General features: G+C 56.8%; 1 protein-coding gene and 1 long non-coding RNA gene across 4 annotated transcripts in view; one reads left to right on the top strand and one right to left on the bottom strand.

Annotated features, from left to right (window-relative positions):
• Nucleotides 1-2395: 2395 nt before the first annotated feature.
• Nucleotides 2396-19038, bottom strand: part of LOC101799268 (carboxyl-terminal PDZ ligand of neuronal nitric oxide synthase protein) — a 30297-nt gene continuing 13654 nt past the window's right edge. For both annotated transcript variants that reach the window (XM_072025530.1, XM_072025531.1), the window contains exons 3-11: nucleotides 9060-9152; nucleotides 8220-8278; nucleotides 7519-7627; nucleotides 7271-7412; nucleotides 6776-6936; nucleotides 5508-5675; nucleotides 5058-5223; nucleotides 4608-4968; nucleotides 2396-4103 (exon numbers count right to left, since the gene is read on the bottom strand). In XM_072025530.1, the coding sequence (XP_071881631.1) occupies nucleotides 3614-4103; nucleotides 4608-4968; nucleotides 5058-5223; nucleotides 5508-5675; nucleotides 6776-6936; nucleotides 7271-7412; nucleotides 7519-7627; nucleotides 8220-8278; nucleotides 9060-9152 (1749 nt within the window). In that variant the 3' untranslated portion in view covers nucleotides 2396-3613. The remainder of the gene's footprint in view (nucleotides 4104-4607; nucleotides 4969-5057; nucleotides 5224-5507; nucleotides 5676-6775; nucleotides 6937-7270; nucleotides 7413-7518; nucleotides 7628-8219; nucleotides 8279-9059; nucleotides 9153-19038) is intronic.
• On the top strand, nucleotides 13986-17580 carry LOC119718725 (uncharacterized). Of its 2 annotated transcripts, XR_011804053.1 has the most exons (4): nucleotides 13986-14524; nucleotides 15320-15407; nucleotides 15521-15698; nucleotides 16087-17580. It is a non-coding gene; the product is annotated as an uncharacterized lncRNA (long non-coding RNA). The 2 variants fall into 2 exon arrangements; XR_011804052.1 differs by having other exon boundaries at nucleotides 15521-17580.

Genomic DNA, 19038 nt, shown 5'->3' with positions numbered 1-19038 from the left:
TCTTCTTTTTATCAATGCGTTTTCCTTGCGGAGCCTCCCTTCCTGGAAGTGGGAGATGCAGCTTCCCCCGCGCGCTGGCCGTGTAATCAGCAGGAATGGCAATATCCTGGCTGGGAAGCGAGCTGTGAAACGCTGTCGCCCGCGCTGATTTATGAGCCCGGGATGGCGCAAGCCGTGGCAGCGGCCAGCGGCGGGGCTGGCCCGGGGACAAAATGCCAGGGCGCGTGCAATATCCACGTATTCTTTCTCCTCCTCACCGGGTCCCCGGGGAGCCCGCGAGAGGAAGTTAATGGATTAGACACACACGTTCCGTTTTATTTTATTTTTTATTGCCCTGTCTTTCCAAACGCCTTTAGCAGACGCGCGATGACAATAGGGCCAGGCGGCGAGTGTCCCGGCCGGGCAGGCGGGGGGGTCAGCAGCCGGCTTGCAGGAGGTCAGCGCAATGCACGGCTGTGGGGACACGGGGACAGACCTGTCCCGAGCAGGCTCCAGACAGGGGCAGCATGAAGGTGGCTCTGTGGCACCCGTGCCATGGGAGTGGGCAGTGTCTGTAGGGCCATGTCGCCACCGTCCCATCCCTGCCCGCCAGGCTCCCGCGCCCCCGCCGCGCCGCACCGTGCAGTCCTCACCCAGTGCCGGGAATATGAAATAATTATTCCGAGTGATCAGATTTTAATTATGCAACACAGAGGATGATTATTGTACGCCAAATTGGTGCCGAGTGCTTAGTTATGTATATGCCAAATTTAGTCTATACTATTATACCCAGTGGGTGGCCGTAGACAATCAGGAAGTAATTAGTTTTGCTGGAGGTTGTTCGCCTGCCTGGTTCGCTGTGCTGTCTGGGGAGCGTCTTGCTGCGCTCCGTGAATACCGCGGGCTTTGAGTTCAATACCGTCTTTTTGTGACAAGCTAATAAGCTGTCTGCATGGCGGCCTGTAATTAGCGCTGTCGATATTCATTTGGAAACCGAGACCGCGCGAAGCGTCTCTGCCGACGGTGCTTCCCTTTGTGGAGCCTCGGGGCTGGTCCCACCTCTCCTTCGAGGGACAGGGACACGGCCACGTCCTGGGCACGTCGGTGGGGGAGCAGAGCCCTGAGCAGAGCCACGGGGAGAGCACCACGATGCCCAGCAGCAGCCCAGGGATGCAGGAGGTGCTGTGCAGCCTCACCTTCTTGGGAGGAGGGATCCTACAGGGTCCCTGCTCACCTTCTGGGGTCTCGCCAGCAGAACCAGTGGTGCTCAGGGTTGTGCTGGCTGGGAGATGTTGCCCCCAGGCAGCGTTTGGTGCCGGTGCCGTGGGGCACTGGGATGCGGCCGCCTTGGCAGAAATGGCCTGGGTCTGCCGGGTGGGAATTGCCTGAAGTATGGAGCAACTTTTACCTCTGTTACACAAAGGAAACTTTCCTCCTCTTTTTGTCAGAGATGCTCACTCCATTGAAATGATTGGCATACTGGAGAGCTGAGAAACTAAATTGTTTATACACTAATGAATAGAAGCTTGATTGCAAGATCCTGTTTGGAAAATTATAGTGCTGAATTGAAGCCGTACAATTACATCCAAAATGCTGCATATTCATTTCATCTGCTTTGCATAGAGATTAACAAGCGAGCCCTAAAGCAGACTCTGAAATTAAAGCTAACACCAGATTTAGTCACAGGTTACAAACTAAATGGCATTGTTTGATGGATATGAATCTTTACCACCTGCCTGCCTGATGATTGCTAGCAGCTTACCAGACAGCAAAGGAAAAAGTTTCTTCCCATGAAGGAAGCATAATAAAACGTGGGGTTGGACGTGCCCCCTCCCCACGCGGCCCCGCCAGGCAGATGTCTCTGCGGAGGCTGCGTTTCCATCCCGCCCCTCGGCCGAGCCCCGAGGATGCCTTCGCCCTGAGCCCGTTCTGCTGCTGGCTGCAGCCCCTCTGGGGGCACAGTGCTGTGGGGTCCCCGTCCCCACCTGGGTCACACCCCACAGGGCTGGGCTTTGCCTCCCTTGGGGCTCTCTCTCCCTGTGCACCTGGGCTGGGCTTGGTTTGGGGCCGGGATTCAGTTTGGGAGCAGAAAGCAGAGTGTGGAAGGGCAGGGGGAGCTGGGGCTGCACCGTCCTGGTCGGGAGCCCCAAAGGGTGTGTGGGGGCTGCAGTGGGTGGCATCGGGTGCAGGTGCTGTTTTCTTGTGGGGATTGCTCTGGAAATGGGCCCTGTCCCTGAGGAACCTGCTCCCCACGTGGCAGGGGAGCAGGCTGGAGGCCTGGGGCTGCCCTGGCATCCAGCTGGGATCTCACTGCACTGGGAGAACTCCTCCACAGCCCCATCCTGCACCCCAGGGCACTGTCAGGGCTGGGTGGCGAGACGCTTCCCGCGAGCAGGACAGGGACCACGGCACTGGCTCTGCAAATCCGAGACATTTATTTTCTTTAAAAGTCAGTTACCAAACCGTAGTGTGGGTTAGCTCCTAAGGAGTGGTCTCTGTCTCTACCACGCTAACGCACAGCCCGACCGCAGCTCTGCCATCAGCTCCTGCTTGGTGGCTCCTGGCCATCCCTGGGCCCCGCAGTGCTGCACAGCCGGGGGGTCCTGGGGTCCCACCACCCCCTCCTGCTGCACCGGGACTGGGGCAGAGCTGCTCCGATTCTCCATCTCCTGACACATCCCCATGTCAACCCTCTAGCACCTTCCCAAACCCCTCTCGCATGCACCCACATGAAGATTACCTCCCAAAACCCGCCCCAGCCCCCGTGCTGCTGGGGGATGCGTGGCAGCACCTGGCATCCTTGGATGTTCCCCCAGGGCTGGGTTTCTTCCTTATACCTTCAGTACACAAACTCATCCCCAGACATTCACACTTCCCAAACAAACTCAAACCCTACCATAACGCCCCAACACGACGTAGCAGCATCCGCCTGCAGCCCCTGGCTGCTCAGAGGTACGTGAAGCTCTCCCACGGAGCAGCTGCTGCCCCCACCTCAAGGTGCAGGCAGTACCTGCTGCAGCAATGGGTTCCCCAGGCTCCCCTGCACCCCATCACCCCGTTGTGGCCTCCTGTGGGCCCCCAGCCTGTGGGCAGCAGGAAAAGGCACCTTTGGAGGGAGGCAGCGGTGGCACCACCGCACGGAGACGTGGCAGCAGGAGTGAGGCTGCCATCCCCACAACAGGGCTGGTGTCGGGGCAGCGAGGCACCCGCTGGGGTGGCACGTGGTGTTAGGGTGGCTGGGCTCTGATGGGCAGGGGTAGCAGCAGGAGCCTCGTGTCCAAGTATTTACAGCCCTGCCGTGCCCTGGCCCAGGGGCTCCGGGGATGTTTGGGGTGGGATGGGCAGGGTGACAGCGAGCAGAGCACCGTGCGGTGACCGCTGCCTGGGAACAGCCTCAGAGTGAGCCCAGTCAGTGCCATCTGCATCCAGGGACCCATGCGGCACCCCAACCAGAGGCAGGAAAGACAGACAAGGACAGGGGACAGCGGGAGGGCAGTGTGAGCTGGTGCAGCAGGCAGGGACAGAGCAGGGATCTGCTGCCCAGCTGGGGCACGAGGGCCCCCAACCCCAGTGCAGCGGTGTGGATGGAACCGCTGGGACTGCCTCCAGCCAGCTGCCACACGCCGTGGTCCAACTACGAGGGGACTCTGCTGGGCCCCACAGCAGCGTCCAGCTCTGGTTCCAGCAGCTCATCTTCTGAGAAGCTGATGTGTAGGCAGGTGTCGTCCGCAGGAGAGAAGGGCACTATGCTGTCCGTGGGGCTCACCAGCACAGCCAAGTCCTTGCCCAGGACCTCACTGGCTGCGGGGTCGTGGCAGCTGGCTGGTGGGGACATGTGCCCGTTCTCCCCAGCCCTGTCCTTGCTGAGAACACGTTGGAAGGTCCTGGAGGGGACGGGCTCTGAGCTGGAGGCAGCGCTCCAAGCAGGAGTCCTTGCCTCGGAGTCCAAGAGGGTGAGGGAGCTGGCAGTGATGTTGGTGAGGCTGGACACGCTGGGGCTGGGAAGGCTGACGTGGGCAGTGCTCTCGGGCTTGGCCTCCACCTCCAGGCTCGGGGAGGTCTTGCTGGACCTCTTGCGTAGGATGGGTGGCGGCGGGTTGAGCTTGGGAATGGGCTGCTGCCGCCTGGGAAGCGAGAGCAGAGAGGAGGTGATGGGCAAGTAGCTACTTACCTGTGCGGATAGCTCAGTCTGGCTGCCCCAGGCTCTCCAAAAGGCAGACACCTCTTGCATTCAGTGCAACCCGATGCTGTGTGTGTTGGAGCTGGGGTGCTGCAGTGATGTGGCGCTGACCACCTCGCTCCAGGAGGATAAGAGCAGCATAGACAGTGACCCTCAGCCCTGTCCCTAGGGGTGAACATGGTGGATTTCACACCCGGCTTTGCCCTCCTGGTCTCAGCCAGCACACAGACCCTCGAGCCACGGGACCAAGAGCACTGCCCTCCCTCCCTCCATCCCCTGGGGCAGCTGTGAGCACCCTGCTGCAGGCGCTGTGCTGTCGTACTGCTTTTGGCTGGAATCAAGCTAATTTCTTCACACTAATTCAGGTGCTGCTGTGTTTTGGATTAGTGACAAAAGCACCGCGGTGCTCCCGCTCCGGCCGGTGGGAGCAGAAGCAGCGGATCCCCACCTGTCCTCGTCCCCTCTGTCCGTGTCCTCTGCCTTCTGCCGGCCGCTCCCGTTGAGCAGAGCCACCTCGCTGACCTCGGAGCCCTCCACGCGCCTGCTGAGCCCCTCCTGCCCCTCCAGCGCGGTGGTCAGCCCCTCGTCCCCCTCCTTGCTGCCAAAGCGGGGGCCGCCCCTCTCCAGGCCCAGCAGGTTGAGGTAGGAATCCCCAACGCCCAGAGCCGACAGCGAGCGGGGGCCCACGGGGCTGCCCAGGACGCTGGCGGGCGTGGAGGTGGAGGGCAGGGCGATGTCCAGGCTGTAGTGGTTCTTCAGGTTGAGGGACAGCGACTGCGCCAGGGACAGGTTCTGCAGCGAGCGGTCAACTGCGGAGACACGGAGAGAGCCCCGGGGTGAGCGAGGCGCTGGGATTGACCCCGGAGCAAGGCAGCACCCGGTCCCCGTGCCCTCTCACCCGGCTGCCGGCGCTGTGCCCGGCTCTCCAGCGCCTTCAGCTGCCGCACCAGCAGCGAGACGTGCTGCAGCAGGTCGCGGTTGGTCAGCAGCAGCTGCCGCACCCGTGCCTGCGCCTCGATGCGCGCCGCCGTCTCCGCTGCCAGCTGGTCCTTCAGCAGCTGCACCTGCGGGAAGGGACGGGGCTGCGGGGCCGGAGCATCCCCGGGCACCCCCGGAGCATCCCCGGGTACCTCCGGAGCATCCCCGTCTCCCCCAGGGCTCTCCCCGGAGCATCCCCGGGTCCCCCCCCAGCAGCTCCCCGGGCACCCCCCGGCTCTGCGCGGGGCTTGGGCGCCCTCTGCCGGTCCTCGGGGCCCCCACGGGCGGGGAGCGGCCGCTCGGTCCCGTCCCGGTCCCGCAGGGCGAGGAGAGGGGCAGGGGGTGTCCCTGGGGAATGCAGGACGCGTACCTGAGCCACCGCCACCTGCGTCTGCTGCTGCTGCTGGAGGAGCTGCTGCTGGAGGAGCTGGAGGCAGTGCTGGGAGGCCAGCGGCGTGATGGAGGCTGAGGAGCAGGGGCTGCCAGGGCTCAGCAACTGCTGGGAGCCGGCTGGGCACAGGGAGCAGCTCTCGGGGTCCTGGAGTGGGGAGAAAGTCCCGGTGAGGGGGGTTGGTTAGCTTGGGCTGCCAGACAGAAGCTCCCCAGGAGTTTGCTGGGGCCCTGCGGCGCTGCCTGGGGAGGCAGAGCTGCCCCCACAGCCACCCAGACCCAGGCTGGGCACTGCTTGCTGCCAGAAACCCCCCTCGTGCCCACGCTGTGCCGTGCACCCCCTGCACCCCCAGCATCCCAGCGTGGGCCCTGCAGAGCCCCGGGCAGCGCAGCGCAGGGACGGTGACCCCACAGCCACGTCCCTGCTCCTGGGCAGCACAGGGGCACCAGGGCAGCAGCGGGCAGATCCACATCTAAATGGTAAAGCAGAGCAAAGCCCAGCCTTCTGAGCCAAGGAAATAAATCCAATTGAATGCATTTCATCGCAGCTGTTTGCAGCCAGGCTCTGCAAGCGATACAATTGTGTGAAATGAAATGGTGCCATTAAGGCAGCCAGGAAACGCTCACTGAACGGCTCTGCAGAGCAGCTATTCATTACGGGCTGCCCACGGCCAGCACCGAGCGCACCCTCGGTGTCTTTGCTGCAGAGGCCGGGCTGCCCCGAGGGATGCTGCTGCCCAGGGGAAGCAGGGAGCTGGGGTCGCTGCCTGAGCACAGACGAACGACTGCTGCAGAGCAGCCCTGGGGCCCAGAAACCAACCTGCACCGCACAGAAATGCTCGCCTTGCTGGAGACACCTCGTAGTCTCCCCCTGTTAACAGGGAGCTGCTCATGCTGGGGTCCCTGCCTCGTTTTCCCTTTCCAGTGCTGTGTGATAGCTCTCGGTGCACTCAGTCAGGACCCCCCGGGGCTCTGCCCTGCACCAGGGGACTCTCACAGGTTGGGGAAGTGACACAGCCAACTACAAACCAGCTGGATGCTGAGCAGGCAGCCCTGCCACGGGTCTGCCCACAGAGACTGGGGTGTTTCACCCATGGTGGTGACAGCCCTGGCTGGCTCCGTGTGCCCTGCGAGCCCCAGCTGCTTCATGGCATGGGGCACAGGGGCCTGCTGAGCTGCCCCAGGGCACCAGGAAGGTGGGCTCTGCAGTGGGGGCAGCGTCCCCAGCCTGGTCCCAAGGATTCTTACCTGGCAGTTCTTGTCCTTGGTGCCTTGTCCAGCTTTCAGCGCGCTGAGCTCACCCCTGGCAGCCGGCAGCTCTCCTGGTCCCCTCTCAGACACGCAGATGCCATCAGAGTCGAGGCCAACCTCGTCCACATCTGTGATCTTGGAGCCCTTTATCTGGTGCACTTCAAACGAGATGGATAAAATGAACCAGGCACAGCCGCCAGCCCCCCAACAGCCCAGGAAGAAGAGCCAAGCAGCCAAGCCTTGCTTCAAGTCTCCGTGTGCTGCAGGGGGGCAGGAGCAGGGCAGCGTGCCAGGCCACCACCCTGCTGGAAAAGGAGGCTCAGCCTCCGTGTTCCCAGGATGGGGAGGTGGGAAGGCCGCATCCCCCGCGGCCCCAGATGGGCCACGAAGCTCTTGCTGTCAGCAGAGCTGGCCCAGGAGGACAGGTCACCGTGCAGCCCCCCACCCCAACACATCCCTGCCTCCCAGACCCCGCGGGGAGCTGGACGTCACCTTCTGGTGGCTGCTCCTCCGCCGACTTGTCGCTGGCGCCGTCCGCCTGCCCGTCGGCGTTCTGCAGGGCGTGCTGCAGGCTCAGCTTGTGGCACACCTCGAAGGCCTGGCCCACCGTGCGCACCACGCGCATGGCCTGGCTCTGCGGGGCAGAGAACCCCCCCGGTCAGCCCTGGGGAGGGTCCCACAGCCCCAAACACCCCCACTGCAGGCAGGGTGCGGGGCCCGAGGTGGATGCGGTGTCCTACCTTCTTCTTGGATTTGAAGACGTTGCACCTGAAGGAGTTGTTGGCGCCGTCCCTCGCGATGTAGCTGAATATTTTCAGGTCTTGCGAGTCGTGAGACACGTAGAAGATTCTGGGGGAAGGCACAGGGGGAATTAAACACGCAGAAGAAGCTCTTTCCCCAGACAGACCTGTTGGAAAAGCCCCTGGCCAGAGCCCTGCAAGATTTTCTGAGTGCCGTCACCACCAGGCACAGAGCAGCAGGAGATGCCTTTGGATGGGACTTCTCTTCTCCAGCTACCTGGAGATCCCAGAGCAGGTGCTATGGCAATCAGTGCATCCCGTATGGGTTAATTCCCTCTAAGAGCTCATGCCCCAACATCAGGGCCTTCTTCACAGGCTCACAGCGAGCCGTGCTCTGCTGGGGACCACAGGAAGCCTGTCCTCTGCGTTAGCATCAGAGAGCAATTCAGGCTGAAGGGATCTCTGCGGGTCACCGTCTGACCCCTGCTCAACGCAGTGCAGGCTTCAAAGCCAGCTCAGTCTGTCCGTCTCAATCCCAAAAATGAATGAAATAGGTTCTCCGCCAGCAGTAATTTTGCAGCCTCGTTAATTTTTCATGGAGCTTTGAGCGCCAGCCCTCCCAGAGGTGGAACAAGCAGGAGGACAGCTCTGCACCCCCCAGGGCTGGATAAAAGCACCCGGGGTGCACCCCCGGCACGTACCTGTACACAGGATCATGCATCACCACCATCTTGCTCTCGTCCCAGGTCCACTCCTTGCGCTGTACGTGGGGCAGAAACACGGTTAGAGTGGATTACAGGCACTGAAACTCCACCACGCCGACGGGCAGGACCCAGGAAAAAGGCACGTTTGTCCCCAAGCCAAGGTCGGGGCTACAGCTGGACTGGTTTAATGGTGGAGGACTGGGCAGTGCCTGGTTAAAGGTTGGACTGGATTTTTTTAGGGGTCTTTTCCAGCTGAAATGATTCTGTGACCGTGTCAGCAGTGGCTGCTTGGTTGGTATCTTGGATTAAAATAGATTTCTTTGATCATTTATCATATCTGGTCATCTGATCATAGCCTCCAGGGCTGAAAACTGTTCCGAAGATTAATTTATAGATTAATTTATATCATCAAATATGCAGAAGATTAATGCATTTGGGGAACAAGGCTCTGAGAGGGGGTTTGGGACATCAGGGGCAGCCGCTGGCTCTCCTTGGGGGTGAGCCCAGGGACGGTGCGCAGCCGAGGCAGTGAGGAGGAAGCCTACCGGTATTAACAAGGAAAAGAAACTGCATTTCCTGAAAGCTTTACATTTTCTGATAGAAAAAATCCTCCTCCCACAGTGTAATTTTCCCACTCTTTTTTTTTTTTTTTTCAGTGAGATTTTGCTATCTTTTTTTTTTTGGTGAAAATTTGAGGGTTTTTTTCCTTGTGAAAATTCCGGGTGTTTCTTGAGAAAAGGCCCCTTCTGGATAGAAGTCTGACTGCTCTGAGCAGCAGCAATGCTCTGCCATGGGCAGGGCCAACGTCCCGGGCACGCTGGGCTGGAGAAGCCTCACCTTCTGCTTCTTGCGTAGGATCACCTTCACGCCATCCACGGACACGATGATGCTCACCTTCTTCTTCTTAATGTTCTTGGCTTTGAATTCATACTGATGGGAAGACAAAGGCGGGTTAGGAGAGAGGTAGGACCGGACAGCGCAGCATTAGTCAGTGCCTCACATGAAAATGTTTTTGTTTTTAATCCCAGCTGCCGAGGGAAGCGGTCCTTGCTTATCCTGCTGAGAAAATCCTTGTTGGAGGGACCCGGTGCTGGAGCTGGGGTGCCAGTGGGATCCTGCCCGTGTCAGGAGTGCCCCTCAGGAGGGGACAAGCAGTGCTCCACCCTCTGGACCACACCAGGAGCCACGTTGTCCCAGCCTGTGGTGGGAACACAGCTCATTGAGCAGGGTCCTGGGGGAGCCCAGCGCAGGGCTCCCAGGGGTGAGGGTGCTGGTGACAAGGAGAGGCTTTGTGGCTGCACCAGAGACCAGCAGCCCAGGGGCTGTTAATCCAGACCCACACGGAATTTCCTGACGTTTGAAACACCTTGCATAGTCCAGCGGGACCTGCACCAGCGGCTTGCCGGGGGGGGCTCTTGCAGCAGACACCAAGCAGCGATTTCTGGCATCTCCAGTGCCCTTGTGCCTCAGCGCTGCAGTGCACGGGGAATATAAAATCACTTACGAGTCGCAGGGAGGGCCAGATGGGTGGCGGTAACGCAATTATATCTCAGTCATTGACATAATCACATTAACCTCGCTGCGCTCCGTATCTCTAGAGAAAAAACCAACTCCTTATCTGCAGGTGTCTGCAGTTTGAACTCGCCTCCATTTGTGTTAAAAATTAAACTGCTGGCTTTTAAATGTTGCTTGTGATGATAGCTAAGAAGCACGGCAGAGCCTTTTCCACTCTGGAGACCTGTGTTAACCATGCTGATCCCAGCCGGCCCCATTTTAGGCACCATTTTTGGCTTCCAAACACAGCATTTTGATACCCCGTATTTTTTTGGCAGTCCCTATCCGAAACCCAGCTTTCCTGGGCCAGACCCTCGGTTTATCTAAACCAGCACAGAGCCATTACTGTCAGCGCAGCCATAGAGACAGACCCCATGCATCTATTAAAAAAGAAATCCTTTGGATTAACTCGATGTACAGTTACCGTATCTGGAAAGCAGAGAAAACAAATCCCAAATCCCCCGTTTTGAGAGCCTAAAAACATAACCGTGCCGTGGCAGGGCTGGGGGGCCATGTACACGGCGGCAGTCAGCCCCCGGGATGGCTTCTGACCCCTTGCTCCGGAGAATCCCCGCAGAGGACGTGATTCTGGTACGTGGAGGACAAGGGGATGCCAAGAGGCAGAGCGCAGACTGAAGCTTACCTATGCTGTGTAATTAGACATGTAATTAGCAATCTTATCTCTTCGTAGAGTCAGTGGAGCTGCAGGCAGCAGCTCAGTCATTAGCGGAGTCCAGGCAGCTCCATCAGAGCCTGATGTTGGAGTGTGCGTGGCTCTGTCGGCACGGCAGCCAGGAGTCTGTCCAGCTCCTCAGCACCCCTGTAAGCCCCACCAGCCTTATGGGCAGAAAATTGGATGGCTTTTCGTGCTTATCAGCCCTTTGATGATGCTCATTGAATTCTTAGCACTCTGCAAGGTTGCTGGTATCAGACAGACCCCTGATTAAACCATAGCCCTTTGATCTCCCCATGAATTATTACTCTGAGACGAGCTCTTTAAAAATCTATCTATAGCACCACAGCGTGTGAAGCAGGAGCTAAATCTGATGAACATGTATATGTAGGGAGGAGTGAAAGCGATGGGCAAGGTGGCAGGAGCATCCCTTGGATTTTGGGCAGCCTGCAGGAGCCCACGGACAGCACACGCCCCAGCCTCAGCCCTGGCCCTGCCGCTGCTCCCAGCTCCGCCAGGCTGCACCCTCCCTGCTCTCAGCTCCGCCAAGCTGCTGCGCCTCATGTGCTGGCATGGATGTCAAAAAGAAAAAAGAAAAAAAAAAAACAACAAAAAAACGGGAGAGATTGTTCTGCCCGCTAAAGAGCTATTTATCTTTCTTTGTACACAAATGGCTGGGAAAATACTAGCCGAGCTTTCCAAGAAAGAGAGAGCAATGCAGTGTATTTTCCCCTTGTAGCAACAGGGGTGCAATTACATTCAAACAAGGCTCTTTACTCAGAGGCTTTAAGCAAAGTCCAAGTCTGGGTTTTGCAGAGATATTTTTTTTCTTTCTGTCTTGGCCAGAAAGCAATCGAGCGGGAGCAGTGGCAGTGCACGGCCGGGCACTGCCAGAAGTGAAGGGGGAGCCTCCTTCAGCCCCAGGTCCCACATAGCCTGACCTCGGGACGGGCTCTGGAGGGGACCCACAGGGGACATCAGCCCCGAAGGGAGCCACAGGGCTGGTGTGAGCTGCCCAGCCCTGCCCTTGTTCCTCCTGTGGGCTGGTGTCGAGCCAGAGGGTCAGAGCTTGACCTGAAAATGGTTCAGATCCACAGGGCCCAGAAATCCTTCTTGCAGGGTGAGACCCCCGAATCTGCCCTCTGAGATTCAAGTTGTTCTCCTGCTGCTTGTGTTATCCTCTGGGGGATCTTTCTGGATGTTAAGGAGTCGGGAGCTGCCCCTAAGCGGAGATCCAATGGGCAAACCTGGCGGTTTTATTGGCTATGGAGAGAGGAGGGGACGTTTTATAAAAAATGCAGGTCAAAAAAGGGCACTGCATCTCACCTAATTTAGCAGCTTCATTAATTCTATTTCTGATGCGTCTGACCTGGAATACTTTCCATTTTTGTTTTCAAATCCCTGTGTTCAGGTCCTTGCCTCTCACACGGTCCCCCACACTGTTGGCATGTAATATTCACTTACCCAAGAGCTAAAGACTGTATGACTAGAAATGTTAATGGCGCTGTGTAATGCATATTTCATCTGATAATTCCACCCAAGCAGATATAAATTACACATGCAGTTACCCGCTTCCATCTGCTGATGAAAGAGATGGGCTAATGCACATCTGAAATCATACGCAGTTTCCAGCACTAAGAACAACTTGCATGAATAGAGTTATTCAAGGAAGCAATTCTTAATGTGATTAATTACCGAAGGTATCAGGGCCTTCATTATGCAAATGAAAAATGTCATAAAATAGAGTGTTTGCAAGTCCTGGAGGCAGGCTCTCTTTCCAAAAAATGCACCTTCCTCATTAACAAAGAGCAGGAGGGCCGGACCCCGGGGAGCTGCGGGAGCCAGCACCATGGTGCCATGGTTTGCAGAGGTGAGTACGGGAAGGCGAGGCAGAGGCTCTCCGGGTTCCTGAGACAGGAGTTAAGTGGGTAAGTGCTTTGTTTGCATGCCCAAAGGATGATCCCACAGGCTTGGGGATGGCCTGTTTCTTCCTGCAGCTGTCCAGCCCCACTCCTGGCACAGCAGCCTTGGGATTTCTGTGTCCCTAAAGAACCCTGCGGTGAGGTGCAGCCCCGGCCCCAGCAGACGGACACCGGAGGCACGGCAATGAGGGGAAGAGATCTGCTCAGCCCTACAGAAGGCTCCTGGCGGCCCTGCACAGCAACAGGCCCCCGGCAGGACCAGGGGGTGATGCCTCTCCCCCCGGCCACAGTCTGCAACCTCTGGTGCCGCCTGGGTGCCGTGCTAGGAATCAGTACTGCAGAGAATCCAAGTATTTCTGCTTCAGCAATGTTATTAATTTCCGACCAAACCGGCCCGCACGGAATGGGGACACGGTGTTATCTCAACTTCTGTTTGAATTATTGATGCTTGGAGGGCTGCTGCTTGGAAATGATGCCACAGAAACCCCGTGGGCTTTGCTCTCAGCAAGGGCAGATTACGGGCGCTTTGGATCTGACAAACACGCGTTGTCAGTTCCCACAGCCTTCGGGCCACCGGCTGCAGCCCAGCCTCAAATCCCCTGGCAAGTCACCACGTCCCCAGCTGCAGCACACCTCCAGGTGACAGCCCCTCGGGGAGGACACCCTCTCAGGTCACCCCTGAGCCCCACGGGCTCTCAGCCTTCCCTTTTCTCCTCCTGGAAAGCAAGCTCCTGCCCCGAATCCTCCACACTGCCGGGGCTGGGGGCCACAGCTGGTCTGAATGGGGCTGGGCATAGCCCGGGGCTGCGCCGCAGTAACTGGGCAACACGGACACAAAACCCGGCAGGAAGCGGCGCAGCCCAGGAGCACACCTCCTGCCCAGTGGAAAAACGAGAATTTATGGGCCTTGGAAACATAAAGCTGCCCAGGGGAAAGCAGAACCCGAGCAGGGAGTACAATAGGCAAGGAGAATGCTGGCAACGGACCCAAAGTCTTTTTTTTTTCTCATTTAAATTAGCTCTTTCCCCCCCAGCAAGCTCTTTGCAGGCCGTCCCTGAGTGGTGACCTGGGGGGTGCCAGGAGCAGCCCCAGCGAGGACGCGGGGTCACCGCTGTCACACAGGATTTACATTGCCCTCGTCGGCGCTCCGGCTGTGCTGCCTGGGGAACCGGGGAGGACTGGGGCTTGTGCAGTGGTGCCGGGGGGAAGGATGGTGTCTGCGCTCCTTCCCCAGGTCTCCACCTACACCTCCAGCCCGTGGTCGGTCTGTGTGCAACCACCCCGCGGTGCCTGAGCTGCAGAAACTTGCAGCCCAGGCTTTGATCAGTGCTGGTGAGGAACCCAGGGGCCAGGCCAGGCCCCAAGGACTGATTTATGGGGCTGCTGCGGGCTGCCCGGAGCCAGTGCCCCACGCGTGGTGGTTCTGCTCAGGTGCTGGAGCTGGAGACAACTTGTCAAACATCTGTGTTCAAAGTATTAATGGGAAAATCCAGTCTAAAGCTCAACATTTCTTCAACACACCTCAGCCAAGGTATGCGAAACCATCTGCTTCCTGGCACTGGCTGGTCCAGCAGGCAGGCAAAGGCGATTTGAGATGGGAGGTGGAAGCAGAAGTACTGGCAGGCTCGTACAGGGCCAGGGGATGGACTCCAGGATAATTGAACCCCAGCACTTGGATCTAGCTGGAGGACAGCCCTTGTCCTCCACGGCCTCCCACCAAGCCCAGATCCATGCTGGGGCTCTCTCTTGGTGGGCTGTGCTGACACCTCGGCTTATTCTCATTTTGACAGAATTAAGCTGCTGGTTTCCACCTGGATAACACGCACCCAGTGCCAGGGCCCTGAGGCCTCCGCAGGCCTTAACGGTCCTGACCAGCTTCACCTGGGGCCTCCACCATACCCCCATACACCGGGCACATGGGCTGCATTTAAGCTCAGCTCTGGGCCTTTGAAACCTTTCCTGAGCTGTGGTGTGGGAGTGTTGGTCTCCAGCTGAGCCCAGCCATGACTGCTATGGACCTGCTGATCCTGACCTGTGCGCTGATGTCCCAGCTTAGCCTCTCTCCAGTCTCGCCACCATGGACCTGCCTGATGATCTGGACTCCTGACCGAACCTGGTTACTGCACCAGGCTTGCTCTGCTCACCTCGCTCAGGTATTATGGGATGGGCCCAGGATGGTGAGGTCCCTGTTGTCCCAACCCCTCAGTAGTGGCCAGGCTCTTGCTGCAACCAGACCCAAGCTGTGCTGCAGTTTGGGAGAGGGATGAAATAAAAACCTGAGTTAAACTAGGATAATATTTGCATTTCTGGACTTTCTAATTTGGCGCTGTCAACACTGTATGAATGGGTCTAATCTGCAGGTCTTTGTGGCTGTGTACCTGCCAAGCCCTCCGGCAGCAGGAGGGCACTTCAGCCCTGGTCCTGGCTTAGTTCACAGCTGCAGCTCGAAAAGAAACTTCTTGAAAGTTGCCTGTAAATGGCAAGGGGCATGTGAACTTGGCCTAGCTCCTCTTCATTTTGGCTCTGGACACATTTCAGCTCTCTGCAGAGACAGGCATTTTCTGTCTCTTTTTAGGATGCTCTTTAGGGGACCAAGGTCTATGGACGAGGCACCACCAGGAATGCTGGGCATGCCTGGCCTGGCTGCCTCATGCAAACTCCTGGTTTGCCTTTGTAGTCAGTCTCTGGGGTGGTTTATGAGAGTGAAGCCACAAAACTGCTTAGCATCTAGCAAACAATCACTTGTAGGGAGCTGTACCATGTACTGCCCCCCCACTGATGTTTTGGAAGCTGCAGAGAGCAGTCTGTGGATCCAGGCTCTCTGGATGCTGCCTCTCCACACCAGTTTTCAGGCTCTAGTTATATTAAAAAGCAATGCTGTGTGGTGGTTTCAGCTCAAGGAGCTTGTGCTGCATCCCCTCGCAGACACCCTGCTTTTGTCATCCCAGACTTTTGTCCCTCGCCCTGGTAGAGTGAGATTCTGTGGAAAAACTGAGGCAAGCAAGCACTGCTTTTTAAGAAAACACTTCCTTTCAGGTAAGGAGCTGTACAGCTCAGTGAAACATGTCTGACAGTTTTCTGCTTTCATAAATATTCAAAAGCAGCCATACTGTGAGCTGACTAATCTGAAGACCTCCTCCTGAACACAGCTTTCCACTCAGGTCCTTTTGCAGACAAGAATCTTGAACTGTAGCTTCTTCCTGGGATGGGCAGATGTTAACCAGAGCCCCAGCATGGGAAACTGAGGCAGGACGACTCACCAGGAGCTCACTGGGCAAGTCGAGGCACAGCAGAGCTGAACTCAGGAGTTTCCAGCACCCACTCATGGTAAGGATTACACATCCCCACTGCACAGCATGCGCAGACCTGCGATCCCCTGTGGGGCTGCAGTCCCCACAGCCCACCCAGTAACCACCAGAGCAGCTCAGGACCCTGTCCCAAGCTGGCAAGAGGCTGTGCTGCAGGGTGTCTTCAGCCATGCTCTCTGAGTGCCTACCTATAGGGCAGATGAGCTTGGAGAGGAGTGCTACAGGGGCTGTGAGGATGCTGCCTGTGGCTGAAGTTGGTCAGGGCAAGGCAAAGAAAAGCACTGCCTTTCATGCACACCTCCTTTGAGTTCTGAGGGAATCCTGCTTCCTGAGGTTCTGCAAAGCATTCAGATGGGCATGTTAGTTTAGGTCTTCTTCTTCATCCCCCTTCTCCCCGTCTTTGACAGACCTTATCATGGGAGGTCTCCAGCTGCTGGAGCTCCAGGAAGCCTTTGAGGCCAGCCTGGTCTTTCCAAGAAAAGGTGAGGCGGCAAAGCGAAGAATGTGGCCAGAGTTTAGATGTTCCTCTGAGCCAGCCGAAAGGATGTGGAGCAAAGAGCGCCCCAAGTTGCGCCCATGGGGGAGGCTACAGCTTCTGCAGGTGATGGGAGCTGGTGGGGTACAGGCAGCAGCTCTTTAGCTGGGGGTTTCTACCTCTGACAACAGCCAAGCTGTTCTGGGACAAAGCTGCTTCGTCTGCTTTTTAAAAACGGTGGGATAAAAGCAGCCTTTTCATTGCCTCCTCCCTGTTAAAAAGATATGTGATGCTGCTGAGCTCCATCCTGAGGCACACAAGCAGCCTCACAGCCCAGTGCAAGGTGACATCATCTGGCCTTTGGTGCCTCTCTGACAAAAGCACCATTGTGTGACTGTCACTTCCAGGAGCCCCCCGCTGTCCCCAGGTTTAATAGGGAGCTTTCCCACACACAGCCATTCTGCCCTTCTCTTGCCAGCGTGGGCCAGCCCCACTTCACAGGGAAGCTGGGTCTTTTTTTCCCCTCCCTACCTCTATTCACTTACAGGAAAAAACAAATTACCTTTTCTGTCCACAGTGCTGCCCATCTGCAAGGGGAGGCTGGAGGGAGAGCTGGGGGAGCCAGCCATGGAGCTCTGGCAGTGAATTTGCACTGAAAACCAGGAGGGCAGTCTGGCTGCTGCCTTCCTGGCCATGCTGAGCCCCACGATGCGCCTTCACCCTGGGGGGAGCACCTGCTGTGTGCAGTGCACAGGTACAGCTGTCATTGTGCCACGCTGTCCTTCAGCAGCTGCTTGGAGCTAATGCTCTTTCCTGCTCTTAAGCTTGGGTTATTAATTAGTTTCAGTAATTGAAGTGGTGTCTTGGGACCCTACCCCAAAGGAATCTCATGTACCAGGCACTGAGTGTACGTGAGCATAGCTCCTACCCCAAAACTGCTAAATTATTGCAGATAAGGAGTGCTTGGTTCATCAGAAGCAAGTCAAATTCACCTGAAATAACCCTTACAAGTGACACTGCAATTATGCACTGAGGCACCTTCAAGTAATTCTGTATTTCCCTATAAAAATCACTGCTGAGGCTCTGGCAGAGAAGGTCTCCTGTTCTTGTACATGCTTATTTTGTATCCTAGTGGCCCTCCAGTCTGGTATGTAGGACAAGAGAAGTTAAGATACTGATTTATTTTTTTTTAAACCTTGTTCATAAATGCTCAAACAACAACAAAGCTCAGAAGACGAGCAGGAGCCAGGACTCTGCAGCAGGCTCAGAGCTCCATGAAAAAGCCTCAGACCCCCTACGTGGCCGTGGGAAGGTAAGAATATTTTGTGCATCGGTTTCTCGTATGCAAAACAAGGATGCTCATTTTCTATTTCATTCAGTTGTTCTGGTTACAGCTTGTCCCCTGCTAGTGACAGTTCCACAGGGCCAGGCCGTGAGATGCTGCTCATACAAATCCACGAGCAGAGAGCAACTGAGGATTTCTGCTGCTCCCTCTGAAGTCCCGTTGTACACTCAGTCCCTTCCCACTTCTTCCCGTGAGCCTGACATGCTTACTCATGTGGCAACACCACCAGTGAGATGTGTCAGTCCTGGGGAGGGAGATCAGAGGCAGCAGCGGAGATGTTCCTAGGAAGAATCTAGTTTGCTCCTGAGAAAAGCTGGAGAAGCTACATCTGCATGATTAACGCCTGCTTCTGGCAAATGCTGCAGGGAGGGACCATCTCCTGGCTTCTAACGTGCTATCATGCACCAAATGTGTTTTGGGTGCTGTCCTCCAGCCCTGTGCCTTGTGGCTTCCCTTAGCCACCACCTCGAGAAATTAACATTTCCTTTGTGTAGCTGCAGCAGAGGTAGGAAGCTGGTCGTGCATCTCCAGCTATGAGCAAGCAGAATTTAAGCTAGAATGAAGACCTGAGCTCCATTTGCATTCAGGAACAGCGCTCGATTACAAACTAGACCAGAATGAGAATGTGAGGGATGCCGAGCTGCTTAGTGTGCTGCTCGGTGCCGACCAGGTTTCATGCCTCATTTGCTAGGTGCAATCAGGCTCCCTTCTCTTTCAGGGCAGAAAGCCCTCTGCTAGCTCAAGCCCCGGGTGCAGATGAACTGCTCCATTTCTCAGTGCCAGCTACTTTCATGAACAGCCTTGCTACGTCCTGGTCTGAGACAGGGTCTGAAATAATCTGCTTTATTCCCAGGCGAGGAGACTTTCCCCATGTAGCTGTTAATACTATCAATCTCCAGCAGTTCCACTTGAGGAAACATTTCTTACAGAAAGCCTGGGGTTATTGTTGGCCTCCAAGAGCTGCACAAAAAGGACGGGTCTGCATCTGCGGGCACCAGCAGTGCAGCCAGAACAGGCCACAGAGCTTGGAGGGTGTCAGTCGCTGTAGGGCCACCGCAGCCCTGCCTGTAATGTCTGTTAGCAAAGATTGGTGTGCAGGGCTCCCAGCTGAAGCAGCTTGCCTCCTTGGTAAAACCAGCAGGCAGGTCTAATGCTCAGATGTGGCTCGTAAGGGATTTTCTAGAGCATGCAATCACCATTGATTTTAGAAGGAATCATGGTCGTTCTGAACAACACACAGGGAATGTAAATGGGTTTAGAAACTTGTCCAGGAGCATTTCTGTAATGCAACAACAGCCAACAGGGAAGGGAGCACACACCTCTGCTGCCAGGCTGCCCGTGGGCAGGGGTCAGTCACATCCAAACACTGCCCCGATGCGAAGGCACCGAGCAGAGCCAGGCACAGCACAGCTGGCACCCGCTTCTCACTACGTGGTCCTTTGTTAAAAATTACTGAACACTAATAAAATCGCCAACAGACTGTGGTGACCTTTCTCCGTGGCAATCCCCAAATCTAAAGGAAGGTCTCTGAGTTCTCAA

This window comes from Anas platyrhynchos, chromosome 18, assembly GCF_047663525.1.
Source record: "Anas platyrhynchos isolate ZD024472 breed Pekin duck chromosome 18, IASCAAS_PekinDuck_T2T, whole genome shotgun sequence".
Classification (NCBI taxonomy): domain Eukaryota; kingdom Metazoa; phylum Chordata; class Aves; order Anseriformes; family Anatidae; genus Anas; species Anas platyrhynchos.
The sequence above is the reverse complement of the archived record's forward strand: the minus strand, read 5'-3'. Positions and strand labels throughout refer to the sequence as shown.